The 25,223-nt window shown below is 31.8% G+C and overlaps 2 protein-coding genes and 2 pseudogenes across 2 annotated transcripts; 2 read left to right on the top strand and 2 right to left on the bottom strand.

Moving 5' to 3' along the window:
- Positions 1-2,866: 2,866 nt before the first annotated feature.
- On the bottom strand, positions 2,867-5,957 carry LOC100527445 (uncharacterized). The gene is given in 3 exon segments (NM_001249262.2): positions 2,867-3,093; positions 3,190-3,256; positions 5,679-5,957. Coding segments are annotated over 3 exon segments (333 nt in total). The 5' UTR covers positions 5,864-5,957; the 3' UTR covers positions 2,867-3,012.
- A 2,552-nt stretch (positions 5,958-8,509) lies between these two features.
- Positions 8,510-9,305, top strand: LOC100794345 (uncharacterized; annotated as a pseudogene).
- Positions 9,306-12,252: 2,947 nt separating this feature from the next.
- On the top strand, positions 12,253-13,344 carry LOC102665334 (glycine-rich cell wall structural protein). The gene has a single exon (XM_026125672.2). It carries the CDS (start codon positions 12,253-12,255, stop codon positions 13,342-13,344), a length of 1,092 nt encoding a protein of 363 aa, XP_025981457.1.
- Positions 13,345-13,906: 562 nt separating this feature from the next.
- Positions 13,907-15,300, bottom strand: LOC100814408 (probable pectinesterase 67; annotated as a pseudogene).
- Positions 15,301-25,223: the final 9,923 nt, after the last annotated feature.

The raw sequence follows: 25,223 nt of genomic DNA, 5'->3' as shown, positions 1-25,223 counted from the left end.
TTAAAAAACTTATATATATATATTTTTTTGTTGAAATAGCTGATCAATTAAAACCCATGCGGGAAAATCAGTTGAAATTACTTAAGCTAGAATAGCTGCAGAAATAAAAGGAAGAATAGTGTCATACACTCTGATATTCTCAGAGAGAGACATGTCATGATTTAGTAAGGCACAAATTCTCTCAGGACCTGGCCATTTTCAAATGTCGTCATACAAAGGATCCTGCACACCAACATTCTGGCTCCTTATGCTCTCATACGCAGCAGCTATATAGAGAAGCACCCATCATTTGATCCCTGCCACTTCACACTATCAGACCCTCTCCGTTCACTAGGAGGAGGAACAACTCTTATGTAGTCCAATAGATGACTCCAAATATGATGAGACATCAAATTAAAGTCCCAGTCACCATCCTCACCTATAAAATCACTAACCTGGTGTGAGAGGAATAAGTTACATGCCATATAAAAACTTTAGATACTTTCAAGTTATACCAAAAAAAAGACTGTTAATCATGTAAATCAACTAACATGGGTTGTCATTGTTTAATTAGTATTATCGAGTTTAAAATTTGTGTATCTAACCGATTAAAATATGAAATACCAGACGGAAATTTTTATTATCATAATTTTATCCAACTCTAGTAATAATAGTCATACTTGACTTGAATAACACGTATCCCATAAGTGATAAATGTGATCTAAATGAAAAAGAAAAACTCTACCTAAAAGATTCATGCATATTTATCCTCTGTATAATCTAATCAAATATTTTTTTTTTATTTATTCTTCTTTAATATTCTAACGTGTCACGATTCCTAAAACATAAAATGTGAAGAAGAAAATAATTCAAGCTGAAGCCGCCAACGCCGTAAAAGAATTGATTTCACTGTCTATTCATGCTCAGTGAGTACATATATGAACAACAGTTTCTCTTGGATTCTTGCAGGTTGTTGGAGCTGTAGGGTTTATGAACCATCGGCTAGAAATTCCAGAAGATGTTGATCCACAGTGGGCTTCTATAAATGAGAGCTGCTGGCACATGTGTGCATTTTTTGTCACTGTCATCATCTCTTTTTTCTTTTCCACAACTCTAATATCCATAAACAATTATTATCACACTTTCAAAAAACTATATGCTATTGATTACATGAAAAACTCTAGTTGTCTATTTGACACGAGTTTATTGATTACATGAAAAATTATTTATAGTTGTAGGGATATCACTGATCTGTTAGACCTATAACAGCTAGACAATTAAGAGGATATATGAATTGGAGTATTTGTATTTTGAAAAATATATTTCATTCTTTTGAGATTAATAAATGTGTAAAATGAGAAAAGTAAGGATATATTTTATATTAATTCGAATTTAAGTATCTTGTGAACATAATCCTTTTTACAACAATGATGAATAAGATATAGGTTAAGCTTCCTTTGTGGAGGAAATTGGGAAGGGAGAAAAAAAAACACCTTATTTTCACCTCATAGATGTTTAAAGTGTGAAGGAGAGGGAAGAAGAAATTATTAATTACATGAGTTCATCTAACTTATGTGCATCCCGTATTAATAAATCAACTCATGTGATTAACATGAAAACGAATCTGACGGATAGATTGCATTTTCATAAAGATTGAGAGTAATCTTCATCTTCGAATAAAATGGCTAACGTCATATTCTTAATAGATTAATTTGTTGATTTATTCAGCTACTTTTCGAAAATAAGAACACATTCTGACTATAGAATTTGAACAGATTAAGATTGAAAAGTGAAAACTACCTATAAAAAAATCATACAAATTAAGACTTTTATGATAATTATCATACATAAATCAGTATGACAATTACTTTAGATGATAATATAAAAACTCTTTACAATATTAATGTATTTAAATTAAAGTCTTAATAAATCTCCAATATATCTAAATATTATTTTTATTCTGTTTTGTTGGTGAGTTTGTTTTCCAAGTGGGAGTGTGACGCATCGAATAAGATCTCGTGAAAAGGATAACAAAGGAGACACATCCAACTTTCTCATGCAATTTGTAGAATGTCTCAAAGAACCTTGTTTTGTTTCTTTCGGCGGACGGAAGGGACACAAAATACCATTACGGATTGCATGGGAATCAAATATTTGAAAGAAAAAAAATACTAAGATAAAAAAAGAAGTTGAAAAAATGCTGTAAGAATTTTCCAGTATTCAAGTTTTTTTGTAAAAAAGACTCCTCCTGACCTGGATCCCTACAATTATAGATGCACCGGCCTTTGGAAAATTTACATCGCCTATTGAATTACCATCGTTGGAGATTTTATTACTCATAAAGTGGAAGTAGAGTGCCCTTTCAGACGAGGAAACTGTGGAGTTACAAACTGGCATAATTAACTCTGCAAGACATTATTATGTTGTATGGCCAATGAAGGAAAAGGGGCACCATAGAGAGGGGGACCATAGCATTGCATGGAGATGGAGCCAGCAACATAATGTTTCTTGAATAAGCAAAAGTTAGTAAGAGTGTGGACACTTCTATCCATCAATGTCCATTTCAAGATACACTGGCAACAAATCTGAAATCTAGCTTTATCAATTTGGATGAAAAAAACAAAATAGGAGATGCTACTTGCACAAGCATCACAGAGCACAATCTACAAGAGTATGTCAAAAGCAAGGATTTCTATTTGAGTTTGAAACAAGCACATGCTGAGCATGAAGATGGCAAACTCTATCTATGCTTAACTAGCAAGCATATGTATGGTTTGACACGTGGAGGTCCTCATGAAGCACTTAACTCCATGATTAGATAATACCAATAGATAACGGGTCCTTTTCTTAACACAGAAGTTGAGAAAAGTTTAGGGGGAGGGGTGGTAAACTGTCAATCAATAACACAGTTATGATTTCTGAATGAATTAGGTCAGAGTTACATTTGAGATTCAATTTTGATGAAAAACAATATACGCTGATACATATAAATATAACTTTCTAAAGCATTCACTCTTGTTCATTCCCACCTCTCTAGTGAAGCAAGTGCCGAATAGCAGCAACTGCATCACCTTTATGCTCACGCAAAGTTCTTTCAGCAACCTTTTTGTCCAACTGTTGGTAACAATAGGAAAATGTATCAATATTCTATTCGTTGGGATGAAAACTTCTAGATGGATAGATGAACAATGAACAATCTGTCGAAGTTACCTCTAGTTCATTTGCAATTATATCAACATCTGCTGCATTTATCTTAACAGCAGCCAATTCTTTTTCCCTGTAATTGGATAAAAATGCATACTACAGTTTAGAGATAAAAGGTAAACAAATCATTAATTCAGACCAGACAAGAGGGAAGATGAAGAATTTAGATACAACTTCAATAGGGTCTTTTAAATTTACATAGTCTGATAGTCATGTTTCATCAATGTTTAAATTATGACTTCAGAAATAAACAAGCACTTCACTTTATATTTCTATTAGTAAAGCAACTTCATATTTCAATTCATATACGAAAACATACGAAATAAGTACAACAATACCAAGTGAAGGAAAGCTTAGATATTAAACATATGTAAACAACTACAATTATCCATCTTTGCAGCATGTATGAATTATATGATTTGGCTCTTCTAAAGTGAGTAAGGGTAAAATAATTTTAATTGTAGATGAGAAAATCAACTGTAGATATTCCAAAACACACATGTCTTGTTATGCATTTACACGTAATATCAACACCTTTGATTTTCTCATTAGCAGCTGAAATTACTTTATCTTCTAAAGTGAGTTGGTCACTTTATAGGAGCCATATCCATATCCTGAATTATGAAACTAGGAACAAAAACACTTATACTTTCAGATTTTTCAGGTTAAAGACCATCCGAGTTTTTGTTACCTACCACACTGGAGGCTGAGAGAGAGAATGTGAGGGGCAAATTTTACTAAATCTGTGATTTGTGAAAGTTGAAGGGTAAATTTCAACCCTGCACCCTATCTTCAACGCTTTTTTATTGATGTTTTGTGGTTTGACCTTGAATTAAGGAAGGGAACACCCATTTATTTACCAAGTAAATAACCCCTGGGCCCAGTGTTGTCAAATGGTGGCCAGTGTTAGTGGCTGCAGCATTCTAACAGATTGTCATCAAATGTTTAATGTCATTGTGGGTTTGCATTGCAACCTATACCTATGGCAGCTTCCTTTGAAATGGAGGCTATGGCAGAAAAAAGTATATTAAGGCCTTTTTATTTTAATTTTTTTATAAAAAAATCTGATTAGTCTTTGATGATACAACAATTAGCCTGTTTTAAACAAAAAGGGACTTGTATAACCTCCATGCACAAGCAAAGCCTATTAGCATCCACTCCATGACTACTACATTTATTATAAACAAATTAATGAATAATCATGTACACCATGTCCAATGAACCCACTGGATTTTGTAACTAAAATTTTTGTGAACGCACAGAATTCTCTCTTTCTCTGCTTCTTTGTTTCACTCTATTGTCTCTCCTCTCAACTTCTTTTCTATTTCTCTACATTCCATTTGAGTCCTTGTTTTCTACAGCCATTATTTACCCTTTGATTGATTGTTTCTGTTCACTCTCTCCTTTTCATTTGCTTGTATTAAGAGTCCTCTCCTCACTCATTTCTTTGGTATAGTCGTTCTCACTTGTCTGTTTGTTCTCAGTAATTCTAGTAATGGCAAGTAAGTTTGAGGATCATCACAGACTTCATGGGATAGTAACAGAACTGATAGAAGGTGAAAACAATGCCTCTTTGGAAGAAAATAACACAAACACTTGTGTCAGTTGTCTGCAATTTCAATGGAAAAATGACACACACTAGGGCCAATTTAATGAGGAAGAGAGGTAGCATTGTTGAACTTTCAAGCGTGATGGGGAAGTCCTAGTGTCCTACAATGGATTATAATGGACAAGTTGAGCAATGTATAAGCGACGGGGACCCATTCACCTAATGCCTTAAGGTTTTTGTTGGATGAGCTCTCAAGTCCACTTGCATTGTTCTTAGTCTATTGATGGAAATCAATCCAATGTTTTGGCTTCCTTCATGACGCAACAACGGGTAGCCATGGTGTGACAGCTTGAACAAGTAAAATTGAGGGTGCAGCAAAATTGGTGGTGTATATCCATCCAGCTCCTTGCATTGAAAGTCTTCGCAAACATCCTAGATGAAGAGACTCACGTTTGAATTGAGGGGAACATTGTTGGAATGTCAAAAGTGAGGGAAAAGTCTCAAATAGGCATATAATGTCTTAAAGTTTTGGGATGATGCAGCATTCGGGTCAACTTGCATGGTTCTCACTTGGCCCGTTGCCAAAGATCTATTGGGTGTTTTGGCTCCCCTCACAACGCAACAGACATTGCCCTGTTTGGCTAAACTACTTGAGAAACACTTCTAGGAAAAGAAAAAAAAAAAAAATGAAACGAGTTTTTCCATAAGTTAATTTGTAGAATCTCTCTCGTATAGTTTCTCTTATAAGCTAGTTTGTAGAAGCTCTCTCCTGGCTTCACTAAATTTACGCAGAAATCTTATAACGTTAGGAGGATCATCATATCATATCATGTCACGTCATCTAAGTTTGTGAATCTTTAGGTGCTGAAATTTTGAATTATGATTCAGCAAGACCAAAGTTAAGTAGTGAGCAGAGTTATAAGGAATAATGATTGAAAATAGTGACCTGATGCGCATGGCATTGCGATCAGCTTCGGCAGAAGCAGCGATGGAAGCCATGGCCTCTTGGACGCGAGTGGAATCGAGTTGGCGATCCTCGACGTGATCAGTGAGTTTGTCCAACGCTTTGCTCTGTTGCTGTAAGTCCTTTGAGTCCACCATCATCTCCAATCCTTCCTCTCCACCCTCCATTCTTACTCTTACGCTTTCCCAAACACACCACTCACCGCCACCGGCCACCGTCCTTTCTTTCTATGCCCTAACCTTCACAATTCGAATGAATCATGATGATGCCGCTGGACTGGAGTCCACCTTCTGCCCTCATTCCAATGGGCCTATGACCCATGGGCTTTCCTCCTAGTGGCCTCTACAAAGGTCTTTGCTATTCTAACCTCTTAATGTGTTTGATTTTTTTTTATTTCCTAAAGTACCCCTCATGAAAACACATTTCTGTAACTCAAAATGCACAACGAAAATTCATTTCTGCTATTTACTTAATATGGGTGCATTCCAAATACATTAAGAGTGTGTTTGGATGAAGAAATTTTAAAGTCTAAAAAATTTTAAATTCTGAGAATTTCAAATGCTTCAATTTAAATTCCTTTCATTTCTAAAATTTTGTGTTTAGATAAAAAATTAGATTTTTTTCATTTTTAAAATTTTGTATTTGAATAAAGAAATTAAATTTCTTCATTTTCAAAATTTTGTATTTTGATAAGAAAGTTAAATTTCTTCATTTTTAAAGTATATGCTCGTGTAGGGTCTTTTATTTTATTTTCCTTTGGAGGCTAAAGTTCAAAGGTACCTTTCGGGAATAAATTTGTGTGTTACAGCTTTTTTTCAATAGAATTATAATCAGAAAAAAAATTGACGATCGCTAAAAGAATGAGATTTATTTTTATATAATTAAAATTAAATTTAAACTTCAGAGTATATAGTTTTTGATGCATGTATGAAAAGCTAGCTCGCACTGATCATGTATGGTTATGGATTAATTAATAATGCTACTCAAGTGTTTTTTCTTTTGGTGTACTAACGGCCAATTTTTTAAGTGGGGTAATTTTTTTTTAAAATTAACAATTGATGGTCCTTGTTAAATTATAATTTTTTGAAGTAACTTGTAATAGATGTTATAATTTTTTTTTATATAATTTTTTAACTAAAGTTGTAAGCTTTTTTACGTTCGTTAGTTTTTTTGTTTTTAGAACTATAAAATCGTAATTTTTTTTAAAGTCATAATTGTTTTTTATTTTTACGACTTCAAAATCGTAAATATTTTTTATTTTAATTTTTTTAATATTGTAAATAATTTTTTAATTTAATTATTTAATAAATAAATGCCTTTTTTATACTTTTTTAGTTTTATTTAATATTTTGTATATATTTTTTATGGTTTTATTTAATATTTTATATATTTTTTGAATACTTTTTATCTAATATATTTTGAATATAATTTTATTTAATATATTTTGTATATTTAATATTTTATATATTATTTTTACTAATATTAAGGAATTTTATTTGTTTTGCAAAATGAAAAAAATAATACAAAATACTTAAATTTAAATGAAAATATCAAAATGTTTTGTTATTAATATTAACTTATAATTTATGAAATAATATTAATTTTACTGTATAATTCTTATTTAGGCCTAAAATATAACGAAAATTAGCGAAGACTATATAAGTTTACATAGTAGAAGGTTTATATTCAAAGTAAATTAATTTCCATTAAATGATTAAAAGTGAGGATATTGTCACCAGTAAAAAACAGAGAGGGAGAGAGAGAGGAAAGTCAAATTGAACTTTCAAAAGAGAAATTTTTAAGTATTTTTAACATAACTTGAAAATTAGAGTCAAGTTAAAAATTAGTAGTAAATTTGTATCTATTGATCATGACCTGTTACCTCGAGCATTTAAATTTTTACCAACTAAAATGACAGCAAATTTGAATGTACGTACAGATTTTTAAATGGAACATTGTTGCTACAACTTAATTTTTTATTTTTATTTAAAAAAGACGACTACTACTATTACTACTACTACTAATAATAATAATATATTATGCAAAGTCAAAAAATTATGAAAAACTTTTGACAGAATATCTAGATCGAAATATACAAGGTTGAAATTCTATAATTTTTTATATAATTCTGCTTAGAACATATTTTAGAAGTATCAGTCTCTTCTTATGTGCAGCTCTAATTAAGTGTTTATAATTAATTTTTTTAACAACAATAAGCAAAGCAAAAGTTTAGGATTCAATTTGTTTTTAAGAAATTAATAAACTAATTGAAAATTTAGTCAAAATACGAAGACTCACAGAATAATTAAACTTTTAATATATAATATTTTAAGATATATATATTTAGTTTTTTAAATATATAATTAGTTTCCTAAATATATGCTTACCTAAATTACAATAACAAAATATATTTACATATATCTTAGTTTCTGAGTTTCCTGTATTATTATTAGTTTTCTAGTTTTTTTAGATTACGTCTTCTACATTACATTATATATATTCCATATTCCAAGTCAGTGAATGAAATCGTGGAGGAAAATATTTTTTTATGGTATCAGAGCTTGGTTGAGGGAATAAGGAAAAATCGTCCCTCACCGGGTCCCCGGTGAATCCTTTTGCTCGCTGCCTTTCTCTCTCAAATCCCTTTCCTTTCCTTTCCTTACCTTCCCTTCATCTCTCTCTCAAATCCCTTATATATCTCTCTCTATCTCTGAAATCTCTTCCCTTACCTTTCCTTCATCTCTCTCTCAAATCTCTTCCCTTACCTTACCTTTCCTTCATCTCTCTTATTTCTTCTTCTTTTTCTCACCGCCATGACGGATAACAAGAGTTCTTTCCATCCAGCTCTTGCGGTTTCCAATATACGCAACCATATCTTCATCACTTTTGAAATGGAGAATGTCCAATACTCTACATGGGCAGAGCTTTTTAAAATTACTGCACATTCTCATAAGGTCCTTCATCACATTATTCCTCCTGCCAACGGCAAAGAGAAGGTACCTACGACTGAGGATGAAAAGGAATTATGGTCGACTCTTGATGCTACAGTTCTTTCCTGGCTTTATACAACCATCTCCAATGACTTGTTGCATACAATTATTGAACCCGATGCCATGGCCATGGATGCTTGGAATTTTTCAAGACAACAAACATTCCAGTGTGGTAACTCTTGAGGATGAATTCTCCAATACTAAGATGGAGAATTTTCCAACTGCTTTGGCATATCGTCAACGTCTCAAGTCCCTTGCTGATCAGTTGAAAAATGTTGGAACACCGGTGCCAGAGAGTCGCCTCGTCATTCAACTTGTTTCGGGTCTCACAAGTGCATATCGAGGTGTAGGGACGTTAATTCGGCAGAGTGATCCTATACCTTCGTTTTATCAGGCTCGATCGATGCTCACACTTGAGGAAGTCGGATTGGCAAAGGAGGCTGACACAGGTTCGGAGTCGGCAATGGTGGCTGCCTCACAATCCGTATATGACTCAAATTTCTCACATTCGGACCAGCAGCACCGTGGGAAGCCATCTGGATATCGCAAGAATTCTGAAAAAAAAAATCCAGTGGCGGTGGTTGTGGGTTCGGCAGTGGAAAATCCCGCCGTTGTTTGATGATTTTAGGGACAGTCTCAGTGTCCGTCGTCCTCCTACTTCGACTGCGGGGTGTGTTAAGATATATGTGAATATATTTAGTTTGTTAAGCATATAATTAGTTTCCTAAATATATGCTTACCTAAATTACAATAACAAAATATATTCATATATATTTTAGTTTCCATGTTTTTATTATTATTATTAGTTTCCTAGTTTCTTGAGATATTCTTTTATAATATAAAAGTGGATTTGTTCTATTCATACTCAAACAATTGATTAGATTTGGAAGGTCCGGTTCCCACAAAACTTGAAATAATTTAAAAGTAGTGAGGATTACAAATTATGAGTTTAGTGGCTAATAAAATTCTTGTAAAAATTTTCAAGTGATTTTGTACTAAGAATAATATCTTTAAAACTTATCATATTTTCCTGAAAATGCTGCTGCTTAAGGTTTTGTTAATTTTATTTGCATGTTAATGTTTATTTTACGTAAGAGAAAAAAATAATTATTTGTTTAATAAAAATTAAATTAACATTAAAAAAATTATAACTCAATAAATAAAGCGAGTGATCACAATTATTTGAGGTTTAGGTGTCAAAATATTAATAAAATGAACATAATCTTTCATAATTTTAAGATCATTCAACAATTTTTATGTTATAGTATTTTAGTTTCAAAATACTATCTTTTCAGTAGCATTAGTGTTGGGTCTAGAGAAGTAGTTATAGCTAAGAAAGAAATTGACTATATGCCTATGTGTTAGTTAGTAATAGGAACATGGTTACAAGCTTGAAACATAATTTACTTTTTCTTCACAAAATTCACTTGAGAGTTTGATATAGATGTAAAATGGGCTCTACACTTAGCTAATAAAACATTGAGATCAGAAAACCTCTAGAATTGTTGGTGAAACTATCCGTAACTGTTTTGCAATCAGACTCAAATTTAACATTCTGGATAACATTCTGGAAATCAAGTTCGATTGCCCATTGAATGCATGGTTAGTTCTAAATGTCTAGACATTTCTCCCGGTGGATATTTGAATATTAATATACTACATCATAGGAAATTAGCTAGCCCTTTGCAATACCCAATTTATGTTGGTGTTTTTACTTTATACTAGACTTTAATTTCTATGTATTGTTTACATGATTAACCAATAAGAAATTATTACATATATAACTTTTAAGGTTATTAAGTAAAAATTAACACACATATAATATATTTTAATTAATAATTGAATAAAAATATAAAATTTCTTTATATTATTTATTAATGTAAAAATTCTTAACTAATATAGTATTATATATATATATATATATATATATATATATATATATATATATATATATTTCTTATAAAAACATGAGAATAATTAATAATAATCATCATATCAAGATTAAAAATAATAAATGGTTGTGATTAAAATATTTAAAATTTCAAATTAAAATATAATATATCATAAAATATTTAAAAAATTAATCAAACAAAAAATTAAATCTATAAAGATTTCAATTATGACTTCCTTACGCATATCAAACAACCCATCATTATCATGATTGTCGGTTCCACCATCATAATCATTATTGTCATCACCTTTGTCGTTGTCATCGTTGTCGTCACCTCTGTCGTTGGTGGCTACAACGATGACGATCGTCATGATAGTAGAGGTAGCGGCGGTGATGATGATAGTGATGGATAAATGATAATTAAGATATTTTATGATGTGATTTGTTTAGTGAATCTGATAGAGATGTGATGATTATGTTAGATTTTAGTTTAAATTTTTAAATGTTTTAATCTCAATCGTTTATTATTTTTAATTATGATCTAATAATTGTCATTAATTGTTCTCATATATTAGTATTATTCTATGATTAATTAAAAAAATTTCATAATTTTATTGACCAGTGTATTCATGGATGGCAATAATGTAGTTTCAATAAAGGAAAGATAGTGCATATTTAACGGGCCAGATTATGAAAAAGTGCACTAAACTTGTGAAATAATCGCCATCAACTATCCTTATTTTTTAATTAACAGATACAATAGATCTTAGTTGAGCTTGGACAAATTAACAAAAAATTGAATGAAAATGGTAAATTTTATTTGAAGTGATCATTCTTGTTTGAAAAAAAATTTTGCGACTAAATTTGCTGTCGATCATTTTGAGCTCAATTGGTGCTTTATTTGGTAAAAAAAAAAAAATCAAATGCCGAGGTGATGGATCAAAGTCAAGAATGGATAAAGAACCACTAAATTTCATCCCATTTTCAGAGTAAAAATTGTCGGCAGCAAAAATTGATACAAGTAACCTTACCGTATCTTCAACTGTGATTTGATCCACAAGGCCAAGCTTTACGTGGCACTTGTCATCCACGATATTAGCAAGCTTGTTCCCACATCGTAAAGCCATTTGTGGAATCGGTGTGAACTAGTACTAGCTTTTAAGTCATTAATTAGTATCAAAAGCTAGTATTGATGAAACTATAAGAGAAAAATAATGACACATTTTAAATCTATTTTTATTATTTAATAAATTTTGCATGATTTAACAAGTTATATATAAATTTTACTTAACAATTAAAATATATTAAAAAGTATATATGTGATGTATTATTAACATTAATTCTTTTGGTTCTAAAAACTTAGTGTTCTAAGGAGTATAGCAGATATAAAAGTTGTTTCATAAACACTAATAGATTATTAGGTGCCAAAAAAGGAATAGAAAAAAAAAAGTCTCGTACTCCATGTAACCATGTTCCAGACTAGTTTGAATTATTTTGGCCAAGTGATGGACAGTAGTACTATGGAAAGGCATCAATATCACAATGAGAGAGAGATCTCAACAACATGAATTAATGGCACGTACTGTGGCTTCCACTATAAATACTACTCCTTGTTAGCTTTCAAATTGCAAGCAGCACAAACATTTCTAGTTTGATTTTCTGTGATTGTTCAGTGATGGGAAAATTACGTAAGAGTATTGGAACATTTACTGTGTTCTTTTTACTAGTGATAGTAATAGCAGAATGCCAAAAAATAAAAAAACATGAATTAATCGATGGCTTTGAAGGAGATGGTTTTGGCGGTGGTGGAGGTGGATTTGGTGGTGGTGCTGGAGGAGGTGCAGGTGGTGGGTTTGGAGGTGGACACGGGAGTGGTGTAGGAGGAGGAGCTGGCGGAGGTGGTGGAGCTGGGGGAGGCTATGGAGGTGGTGTTGGTGGAGGTTATGGAGGCGATAAGGGTGGAGGTGCTGGAGGTGGCATAGAAGGTGGACATGGTGGTATTGGAGGAGAAGGTGGTGGTGTTGGAGGAGGAGCTGGAGGAGGTGGTGCTGGTGGGATAGGAGGAGGACATGCTGGTGGCATTGGAGGAGGAGGGGGTGGAGGTGGTGGAGCCGGAAGTGGTGCTGCAGGCAACGTAGGAGGTGGACATGGTGGTGGCATTGGAGGGGGAGCTGGAGGTGCTGGTGGAGGTGGTCAAGCCGGAGGTGGACATGGTGGTGGCATTGGAGGGGGAGCTGGAGGTGCTGGTGGAGGTGGTCAAGCCGGAGGTGGACATGGTGGTGGCATTGGAGGTGGACATGGTAGTGGAATTGGAGGAGGAGCTGGTGGTGGTAGTGGGGCTGGAGGCAACATAGGAGGTGGACATGGTGGTGGTGTTGGAGGAGGAGGAGTTGGTGTTGGTGGCGGTTATGGAGGTGGTAAAGGAGGAGGAGCTGGTGGATGTGGTGGAATTAATAATGGTGGCATGGGAGGTGGACATGGTGGTGGTGTTGGTGGGGGCTCAGGAGGTGGTGCTGAAGGTGACACTGGGGGAGGAGCTGGTGGAGGAGGTGGACATAATGGTGGTGTTGGTGGAGGCTCAGGAGGAGGTGGTGCTGGTGGTGGCATTGGAGGTGGAAAAGGTGGAGTTGGAGGAGGTGGTGTTGGTAGTGGCACTGGAGGAGGAGTTGGTGGTGGCTATGGAGGTGGAAAAGGTGGAGTTGGTGGTGGCTTTGGAGTAGTAGCTGGTGGTCATGCAAGTGGGAGTGCTGGTGGCGATGGCTATTAATATAAATAAATATTCCTAAAAACATGATCTTACGCTATCTTGCATGGATGTAGCATGCAATAATATACATTAATTAAATAAATTATTGAATTTTATCATGTTCATCCATATATGGATGCAAATATAAGATAATATAAATTAATGAATAAATGTGAATTCTTGATATAATCTTAAGTTTTGGCATATATATATTATTATTAATTAATTTCCTTTTATTTATGTGGAGCTAGTGTTCTAGCTTTTGCTTACTTAATTGACATGAACACTACCATTACCACAATATTTAACTTGTGAATGTAAAACAATCTATAAAAATAACAAACACTTGAAGTGGCATGTTTCTGGTTTAACACAAATCATTTTGCGTAGCATTAACAAGAGCCAAAGAAGAAAAAGTACAAGGCAATAACAATACCTACTCTTAAAAACAGATCTTTGATAGTTTAAATTCTATCTAAATTGCTAGCTAGGCATAAATCTAAAGTACTACTATAACGTACCAACTGTGTCATGACAAAGTGGCTACACAATTTAGCTTCCGCTAAACAATCCAACTGCATATTCAAGAGTCTCTTTTATATCCACATCCTTCATTTTTCATATTTAAAAGCTTTGCATGCGAACACAACACAATTATACCCACGCTGGCAACCAATTCTTGCCATCAGTGTAATCAATAGATATGAAGGGAGCAACTTCTTCCTTAGTTAGTTGCTTCGACCAAGGAGCACGCCCCGTTGTTAAAGCTCCAGGTCCATAGCATTTGTACTCCGCATGTTATAGATTTCTATAATTTTAATCAATTACCACACAGTTAATCAATCAATATTCTCATGAACATAAATACATAACTATACTATGTACAAATATAAGAGGAAGTTCAATTGGCGATTTTTCTTACTTTGTGCTACCATCATAGCTCCAATTGGTTCACCCTTCTGGGACAATGGTCATGGATAGATACGTCTCAGCAAAAATCACCCTAGAATAAGGGCCCTTTGCTCTTCCTAGGTACACCCCACCAATGTCATAAACCTTGCCTTTGATGAAGATAAACCCACTCATCTCACCTTCACTTTCCCTATTTTGAGCAGTGACTGAACCTTTAATCGTTACCCTCTTGTCATCCACCACAAATATATATCCGCTTTCTGCATGAAAATGTATTTAGTGCGTGGTTCACTCATAATAATTAACATTAGGAAAAACATGCATGAAAAGACACTAGTAATTACTTACATGGAAGATCTATCTGCCACGGCCAAATATGAAATCAATTGACCCTTGAATGTAACAACTATCGTAGTAATGTCAACCTTTGCAATCGAAGAGAGTGTTGAGTACTGTAAAATGCGCAATGATAAAATGCCACTTTGTCTGCTGCCACTGATTGGTTTTGCGAGGTATACGCAACCCCCGTAGGTGCCTAATTCTGCAATGAAAAGAACAACAAAATAATTATCACAACTTTGTTCAAATTTTTAGCTTGATGTGGATAAAAGTAAAAAATATTCAAATTACAATGCTTGATATTCTTTAAATTTTATTACAAAATATTTGCTCATGATAAATTTTTTTTAATTTCCAACCCTCTTTTCCAGCATAAGGTTGCAAAGTTTTAAGTATATAGAGAGAATTGACCTTGAAGCTAATTCCAAAGGCAATGAAGTCGTGTGCTTCGACTTTAAAGGTGGCAGAAGCCACATTGTCTTCAGAGCTTTGAGACCAAACTATGGCAGTTTTTCCTTTTCCATTTCCTCTCATGAATATATAAGGCTTATTCTCCGGTATGTGCACCTTTTCTGTGCGATTGATTCCTAACTTTTCTGTTAATAGAGGAGAGTCTATGACCGTTTGTCCATCAATGCCAAGAGCACAGTGTGACATGCAAAAAATGAGAATTGCCACTATGAATGATGAAGCATGAAAAGACAACCGCGAAAGAGGAGAAGCCATGTCTTGGGGGGGGGGGGGGGCGGTGAGAATGTGAAGTTAGAATTTGTGTTTTGTGGCTTTTGTGTGAGGCATGAGTATGGGAAATGAGAAGCTCTTAAGTATTCTTTATTTTTGGAGTTAAGATGTTAGGAAGGTAAAATTGAGCGTCACTCAATTAAATGACAAAGGATGGTTACAAGATATTCTCTATGTTGGAGGATGTCCATAAGTTCCTTTAATTTAGTTGCATGCGCTATGCGGCAAGTGGTTAGTTTGCTTTTCATGTTACTACTTTTTGGCTTTCTGGTACTAAATGAAGGACTAAAATTGATTACATCCCATCTGTTAACGCAAGTTTCTTCATAATATATATTTACTCCTATATTTATTGGCACAAATTGAATATTTTGTGATTATAAATTAAATACTTATTCCTAAATAATTGATATTGATAAGTTTATGTATATAAATTAAAATGCATTCACCAACGCAGTGCATTCCATTATTTAACATTTTACCTTAAAATGAGCCAGGTGAAAGAAGTTTCATTAAGTGTCAAATAGAAGTTTCATGTATAGAATACGGTAACCAATGTTGACTGGGATTTTGCTATATCAGCTCCCTTTTTTTTGGCAAGTACACTCTCCTTTAAAAAAAAAATCAAATTCCTTATATAACCTTTTCCTTTCAAATCATCTTTTCTCCCCTGTATTTTTTTTCAATTGATAACTATAAAATTTGAGTTAATTTGATAGTCAATTTTGACTAAAAATGATTGTAATTTATTTACTTTATTGTTATTTTTAATGAAATAATAAAGAAATTAATATCTTTGCAGTTTTTTATTAGCAGAATTTAAAAGAAGAAGATTTCAAATGCTTTAGAGGAAAATTCAGGCAAAAGTTGGAAGAAAAAACCTTGAAGAAAAGTTGAAAGAATTAGACAGCTTGCTTAGCGCACAAGACAGTTCCAACACGTCTCCTCGCTTAGCGGCCAGCTCACGCTTAGCGCAAAAAAGGTCCATGAAGAAGTCTAAAGGTGCGCTTAACGTGAAAGTCTGTGCTAAGCGCGAGATCATGTGGAAATTAAGCTACAACCTATAAAAGGAGTAGGAAGCAGAAGAGAAAAAAGAGACACCAACACCTACACATCGAGATATGAAGACTTAGAGCTCTCTAATGAATACATCTTAAGCATGAGCATCTCTAATAGGGGAAACCCTCTTTCTATGTCCATTATCCCTTTTCTCTTCCTTTATCCATCCCTCTTCTTCTATCCACATCAGCCCCTGAAGTGTAAAGTTTCTCATGACAATGAGAGGTTAAACCCTCATTGTTAAGAGTCTGACAGACCAACTTTTGTAATGTAACTATTTCTTATTATCTATCTTATGCAATTCTATTTCTATTGTTCTTTTCTGTGCCTAATTGTTTGTTATGGTTTGACCATCCATATAGTGTTTAAAGGATGATGCATTGAAAAATGGTTATTTTCTAAAGAACTGGGAAAGGGTATCTAAATGAAATCATTGCTAGAAATAAATTGATATTCATTTAACCTATTTCATGCATCTCTAATCTTAATACGATTTATTATTTTTATCTTTGTAAAAAAAATTGGGAGAAAAGAATAGATAAATTAGGTTATTCATGCACCAATATAGTGTCTTAGTAGATGTGTGAGTGGAAACATGAATATCATTTGATAGAGAAAATCATTCACATTGTATCACTCGTAGTTTAGTTTTGGCATGTTATACCCCCAACATATTTAAATTCTGAATTTATCTTTAAGCATCGTTATCTCTATCTTCTACATTTTTTATCTTTTACTTTAAAATCATCTATTTTATCTTCTACTTTTTTTTTCTTTAAATTTCTTATCGCTTTAAATTTTTATCTTATAATCTTCTATTTTAAATTTCTTATCTTTCTTATCTCTTACTTTCTTTAAATTTTACATTTAAATTTCTTATCTCTTGCTTGTAAATTGTGTTTGCATCAATTTAAGTACAAACAAAATTTCTGTAGATTCGACACTCGGACTTCCGAGTACTTTACTACTTGAGACAATTTGGTGTACTTGCCAATGAGTTAACAAATTTTTGGTGTCGTTGCAAGAGGCTTTGTTCTTCGTACTTGGTTGTTTGCATATTCTAATTTTAAAACAATCAATTTTTATCTTTAACTTTTTATTTTTATTTTTTTTAAAAAAAACTATTTTTCAATTTTTCTTTATTCAATTATATTTTTTTTAAACAAAAAAAAGAGAAGTATTTTTTTCTTGTGAGTCTATGTTTGCAGGGTGGAACTTTAGAAGAACTTGATCCATGGAAGATATTTTAAAGAGGTGGATTGAGTATCTTGAAAGCATACGATTAGGGGTCAGTAACCCACCACCGGTAAATTGTGATTTTTATGGAGGAGAGCATTTCAATAATAATTGTCATCTTTACTCCATGGAAAATTCTAGGTGGGGACAAAAGTTGCACCCTTACAATTAATATGAAGAAAAAAGACTTTCTAATATGGAGAATATGTTTATGCAATTCATGGAAACATCCCAAGCTAGCTTTAAAGCCAATCAAAACTCAATTCAAAATCTAGAGATTTAGGTTGGCAAGAGTTACTACATGGAAAATTGTTGGTGGGAGAAAGAGTTACAACCTTACAATCAATATGAAGAAGAAATAATTTCTAATCTTGATAATTTGTTGATGCAACTAATGGAAACATCTAAAGCTACTCAACATGCAATTAAAATTCTAGAAATTCCATTTGGTAAGCTAGCAAAAGAAGTGGCTAAATTACCCTTTTTGGTCACAAGAGAAGAAAACTTTGTAGAGGTTGAAGCTCATGAAGAAAGTTTTGTATAAGAGCATGATTCAAGAGAAAAAGATGAAGAAAAAAATGAGGAGAGAACACAACAACAATGGAAGGAGTGCTCACAAGTAGAAATGCAACAAGAAAGTATTCTCCAAGTCAATATCCCTCCTCATCAACTAATTGTCAAGGAAGACAGACATGGAGAACATGATAAATCTTTAAGTGTCATTCTCTCCTTGATCACTAGCACTTCTCTTGCAATGATATGGAAGACGTTTCCGGGATACATGAGTTTCATGGAGTCTTTAGCTAAGAGGTAAAAATGCAAGAAAGATGTGTTCTATGTAACCTTCATGCCACCTTGAAGGCATTGGACCCGTCAAGCTAATGACGTTAAAGAAGCGTTTACTGGGAGACAACCCAGGATTTCTTACTCTATCTCTCTTTTAGTTAATTGCATTTGTGTGTTTTTAGGATAGTTGTCTTATTTCTTTTCTTTATTTCGTGCAGTTTAATTTCAGTAGTTTAATTCCAGTAGTTTAATTTCACTCATTGAATAAAAAATTGCATGATAAGACATAGGAAATCAATAATTGGCCACGACTTGTTCAGGATGAATTGATGAATGAGATATAATGTATACTGATGAGATAATTGTGAAAATTTTGATTCTTGTGTGAGCAGGTGTTATTGTGAGTGATGAAGTATGAATCGAAAGCATAAGAGTGAAGAGGTTAGCACGTCTGAACGAAAATCATGGTATGGTAAGCTGAGTACTTCATAAATGTCTGGTGAGATGGGCAAACTTATAACTGTGAGAGAACAATTATCCTTAATTTCCTAATTTTGCATGGTTCTTAGACTGTTTGAGTACATACATAAGGTGGAAATGATCAAGGTCTTGTTGTTAATTTTCTTAGCCATTGAGCCAAATTGCCAACCTCTTACTAGAATAAATCCCTTGCACACTGTTGAGCCTAATGTGAATAAATTGTCTTTGAAACCCGAGTCGAATGGAATTAATAAGTACCTTATCTTAGGTTGTAGGAGAGCACGGGTTAAGACAAATTTACCCCTAATTTGGGGGAGGAGGATTCTTGGGTGAAAATATTCATTTCAGGAACACTAATAACAACATACATCCAGAGAAAACTGCATTATGTGATCAGTTGCTACAGTACTAGTGCAATTCAGTTTTTATAGTTTCTATTGCTAAAAAAAAAGTATGCTTCAAATAAAGAGCTGATAGCAACTATGTGCCAAAGAGATTTGTGTGTTGTTAAGAATGAAAGACATGAAAGTTAGGGCTGTGAAGTATAAAGCCATGGGTTATTAATTCCATTCGCCTCTCTTAGAACCTAACTTTGAATCCAAAGAAAAACCATGAGTTCCTTATTAGCTCAGCTACGTTACAAGCCTAAAAAGCCCTTAGTGATCCACAATATATATGTATAATTACCTTAACTGAGAAGAAGTGCAAAGTGGGGAACATTAGTTCAGTTGTTAAATTTAGAAACAATTTTAGCCGAAACACTTGTGCTGAGGGAAACACTAGCCTTGTGAGGAATGAAGTGTGATAATTTTGTCTTGATGAAATTTTTATTTGCTAACCTTTTCCATCTCTATGTGCATTCCTTCATGCTTTCATCACAAGATTAAGACAAATGCAAGCTCAGGGTCAGTCATTGAAAGGTTTGAAATGGTTCGCAGTTATCTCATGTGTCAATACATTCAGAATTTATCTTTTGTTTGAGGACAATCAAAGGTTTTAATTTGGAGAGTTGATAACTCCGAAATTTAAGTTAATTTGATAGTCAATTTTAACTAACTTCTGAGTACTTTATTACTTGAGACAATTTGATGCACTTGTCAATGAGTTAACATCAACACAACAACACCATCCCTTTTTCATAGCAATAATATATTTTCTTCTCTTTCATCACACTCCCTCCCCTCTTCCACTCCATCACTTTTGATCTCTTGTTATGATTTTTCTTTGTTCCTTCCTTGCTCGATCTCTTGCTCTAGCATTGAAATTTTTTTATCCTCCAAATTCCATGTTGTAGCAATGAAGCGCCTCTTAGAATCGTCCATATTAAAGGACTGATATTAATTATATGCTTTCTTCACTTCGATTGCTTCAATATTCCAAGGTTTTCTTTATATGAGATTTTTAATGGTCCTAGTTGCTTGAATTTTTTTAACATGTTTTTCTTAATTAGCATTTGAAAAATACTTCCAAAACACAAAATAGTATCTTAGAAAGTACTTTCCAAAATATTAAAAAAATAAAATTATTCTAAAAAGTATTTTTCAAAATACAATTTTAATTTTTAACATTCTGAAAGGTATTTTTTAAAACATAAAATAGTATTTCAAAAAGTACTTTCCAAAATCTAAAAACAAAACATAGTTGTGGAAAGTATATTCCAATTAATTAATAATAAATTTGTATCAAAGCTACGGATGTAAAGAATATATATGATAGTAAAAAATCGAAAAATTAAATAGGAGTGTACTTAGCAAAAAGCCTATTAAATATAATTTCACAGGAAAAATCATTTGAGAAAACGAATGAAGTTAAGATTATATATGTCACTAAAGATGACTTGCACTTGATTTTATGATTAATGTTTCGTCATCCCTAGATGATGATTTAAGTCCTAGCAATGAAGAAAAATGTTAAACAATTTTGGTAATAATATACGTACGAAAGTATTTTTCTTTTTCTTTCAATAACCTTTTTTTTCTCTCTTCAAACAATATATTCTCCCTGCATTAATGTTATATTTATCTCCCTCCTTATTGGTTAAATATTCATTCATAAATTTTTTTACTAAAATATCTTCCTACCTGCAGCATTCCTTATAATTGAGAAGGGTTAATTTAAACTACAACAAAAAAAGTTATCATATATGTTTCAATTTTTTAAAATTTTATTATAAATTAGTAAAATAGATTTATATTGAGTATAATTTTGATAATTCTTTAAATATTTTATTTTTTACAGTGACATATGAAATAGTAACTCTAAATGTAGTGTTTTATTTGATTATCATTGATTTAATAATGCAACAACTTGAGGTTTATTTAGATGATAAATTACAATTATAATTTTGAATTTTAAATCTAATTTTAATTCCAAATTTATTATTTAGATGTAAGTTATAGAATTAATATATATATATATATATATATATATATATATATATATATATATATATATATATATATATATTACATTAAAAATAATTATTATACTAATTCTTAAATCTTTTAAACTTGCTTTTATAGGTAAGCAAATATTATTCCAAAGTGATTTTCCTCTCAAACTTGATTTTCCTGAGTCATTGCCTATTTTTACGAATTACGATAATGGTTTTATACTTTTATTGAGTAAAAGTAGTGCCGTAGAAAAATTTCTAACCATTGCTACCGTACACACAACATTTTCGCTAGGACAACAGTTTTATATCGTTGCTAACTTTAAAAAATATTTTCAAGAGAATTTGAGAATATTTCTTTTTAAATCGAACAGCCTCATATCGAGAGTGATTTTTTATTCATCAATTATTGATGTTGAATCTAGTTAAGACTAACTTGATGTATTGCTAAAGACAGAAAAATTAAGTATCTACTTTATTTATATATAGACGATGATGAAATTATATCGGTATAATTTTAGTAATTATTACATTATTTTTATAATTTAATATAAAATGTGATTTTTATTAATTTAATGGTTGAATTATATATACATATTACAAAATAATCAAATAATTCATATTTTAATATATTTTAAAATTATATTACATCGATTTTAATCTAGATAATTAATATGAAATTATATATATACAATCTATATGAAAAGAACTTTCAATTCAATAATTAATTTTAAAAAAATATTATTCAGTTAAAAGTTATAAAATAATATAATAATTATTAAGATTACTCATGTATAATTTAATCTTTCCTTTTATATATATATATATATCAAAAATTTTCTTCGTCGTACTATCTATGCAATACTTGAACTTAAAATCTTTGGTTAAACTAAAACAATTATATACTAATTGGTTAATACTCTTAACAATAAAAAGAATATTTTTTTAATACCATATTATTAATATAAAATATTTGTTAATTTTATTGAAAAATAATCCCAACTAAAAAAATCTAACTAACTATATTGATGGAGTTATTCCTCCCCATTAGTTTTCTTGTTTCTTCTGCGTTGTTGCTTTGTTTTCTTACTGAAAAAAAAAATCCAAGTTTTTTTTGTGTATAATGATGACAATTACTAGCGCTCCATATAAAGTATCCAAGTTTATTAATCTAATCCCTATTTGCTCCATCAAATCATAACTGAACAAATTGAATGAAGAACGTGAAAAATTGGTGAGTGCGAACGAGATCTTATCTGTATTAGTACAAAACTATAAAGTACTTGCTTCACGCATACATTCACCTGTCTGTAGTGCGTTGTTAATTGCTAATTAAAATTCGGACATAAACTCACTATTTTTACAGCATTAAAGACAAGCTACCCACCATTATTTATTCTGTAGCCACAACACTGAACGCCCATACCTTACTGTCACACTATGCCTAAACAATAATGAGAGTGAGATAACAAAGTTTCACGGACTTTGGAACTTGGTATGGAAGTCCTACTCCAACATGTTACTTTTCTATAGTTAAAAATAGAAGTCAATTGCCACCAACACTAGTGTTTACGCGTTTATGCATATGATGCTACAGTTGAACATGTTGAACACCAATATAAGTTCTTACAATTTAGATCAAACTCAATCCATCAAAATCGGTTCAAAGGTAAGAGTTATTTTACATTTATAATATCCTTTAATTTGATCATCACTAGTCAATAGTGAAATCTCCAATGCAGCTCCCTCACGCAGACAATTGAACATTTCTAACGCGATTGTATATATAACAACATTTATGGATGTTCAGGTAAGGACCTTATAACAGGTGGTCCTAATAATAATCGTTAAGATATAAGTTTTGATTATAATTTGGATTTGAATCTAATTCAATTCTAAAAATTTACTTATAAAATAAAAAGTATCCTTAATTAGAATAGATTCTGATATAATCTTAAAATTTGGATTCAGTTAGGCCAATTCCAAATTGTGAAATAAGTATATATGATGCAATGCATCCTAATTGATCGTTCCTCAAACCTGATAGCTCCAATTTGATGAAAAGCTTTGTAATGCTTTCATATGTTGCGCATTGTGCACCATAAAGAAACTGAAAAGAAGAGTGGCAAGTTGACAGGTTCTTAAATTTAAAGCAGTGATGAAATTACGAAATGGGGACAGTTCCTGTCAAGTGTCATGCGCGTTGTTTCATACTTTTTTTTTGCAAGAGGCAGGAGCAAATTTATTTGGGGAGACTTGACAATCCATTGGTTTTGAATTTTTACTTAACCTCCTGCATTTTGTTGATAGTTGAAGAATATTTTTAAAATGCATGAAAGATTGCTTCACCATGCACGTATTAATTTCATTGTGTTGCACACAACTTTGAAGAAGCTCATAGTTAGAAACATGATCGGTTAACAAAACAAGTTGCATTAATGAGTGTCTGGGTCATAAGTTGAGAAATTAATAAATAAATAAATTTCTATTAAAAACTATAGTGAAAGTATATTAAAAATTATGATGAAAGTATATTACTTAGTAACAGTCTAAATGTATGTATCAATTATACATCATTATTATAACTTTTAAGATAATTAATTATTGATTGTCTTAAACTACCATGATTCTATTTAATCTTTATAAGACAACAAATCTACTATACATTAAAATATGTGATAAGACATATATAAATTATTAGGTTGTTACATTCTGATAACAAGTTGAGAGCTCTCTGATGGACAGACTTTATAGATAGGATGGGGTGCTCTCAGTTTTGTATCACTAAACTCACTTCTCTATTCAGAAAAAAATACACCATCTATTCAGAGTGAGTAAGGGTCTGGAAGAACAAAACTTCCTTCCAAGTTCGTGTGTGTGCCGCTTCGCGTTCGATTTGCAATGGCTGGAGGTACGCTCGTAATATTTAATTTCCGCTCTGAATATGCTATTTAAATTGATTTGCATGTTTAGATTAATATATGTATATTTTTTCAGCTAATCTTTTTATGACATCTAATTAAGTGTTATTATTTCTTTTTCTAAATTGTAAAATTTGAATGTTATATAAGTACTTAGGATCATGAACAAGTGGTGGTTAAATAAGGATCATTTAAAACTACAATATAAAATCTTTTTATATCTTTACATTAGTGTATATGTCCTTTGCTCGAAAAAAATATTTTTACTTTCTTAACCAATGACCTAATTAAGAGTGAATGTTAGCATTTTTAGAAAATAAAACTCAATTTAATAAAACATTTATTTTTATCAGTTTTTGAGACAAATTTTAGTTTTTTTAGTTTTTAATTATTTTTATAGTTTTTCTTCTTCTAAAGTTGCTTTTCTTTTAACTCATGAAAAAGTATTAACATTTTTTAAAAAAAATAGATATGTGTTAAAAAAAATACTTTTCTTATTGCTCCATACTTTGATTTGCATTCATGACTGGTTGCTGGACCTGAAGAGCCATCAATGTTGACTCTCTCCATACTTTGATTTTAACAGTATGTTAGGAAGTTGAGTTTTTTAAAAGTTGAGGAGGGAGAGATTTATTTATTTTTTACTTTGGTAAATTTTTTAAATGAAAGAAATAAAGTAATAAATTAGTACAAAGTTAGTAATATACTACTTTTTCTTTATTTTTGTAAAGATTATATATCTCTGAATCATAAAATAAAAAATTTGTCCCTCCTTTCTTTTCCTTCAAAACTCAAATAAGAAACATGAAATGTCATGTTAAAGGAAAAAAAGACAACTTACATTAATAAACTCTACACAAATAATGATACATCGTATTATAGTTTTTTTTTGTTTTTTCTGTCTTATAGCATGACATTATCAATTTATCATGTTTCTTACTAACACTAAAGGATACAAATTTCTCTTTCCTCATGGAACTGCTCTATATATTAACCTGACCCCATCAGCATTATCAAATACCAATCATGTTCTT

This window comes from Glycine max, chromosome 15, assembly GCF_000004515.6.
Source record: "Glycine max cultivar Williams 82 chromosome 15, Glycine_max_v4.0, whole genome shotgun sequence".
NCBI classification, from domain to species: domain Eukaryota; kingdom Viridiplantae; phylum Streptophyta; class Magnoliopsida; order Fabales; family Fabaceae; genus Glycine; species Glycine max.
This window is presented reverse-complemented; position numbering and strand designations above follow the sequence as displayed.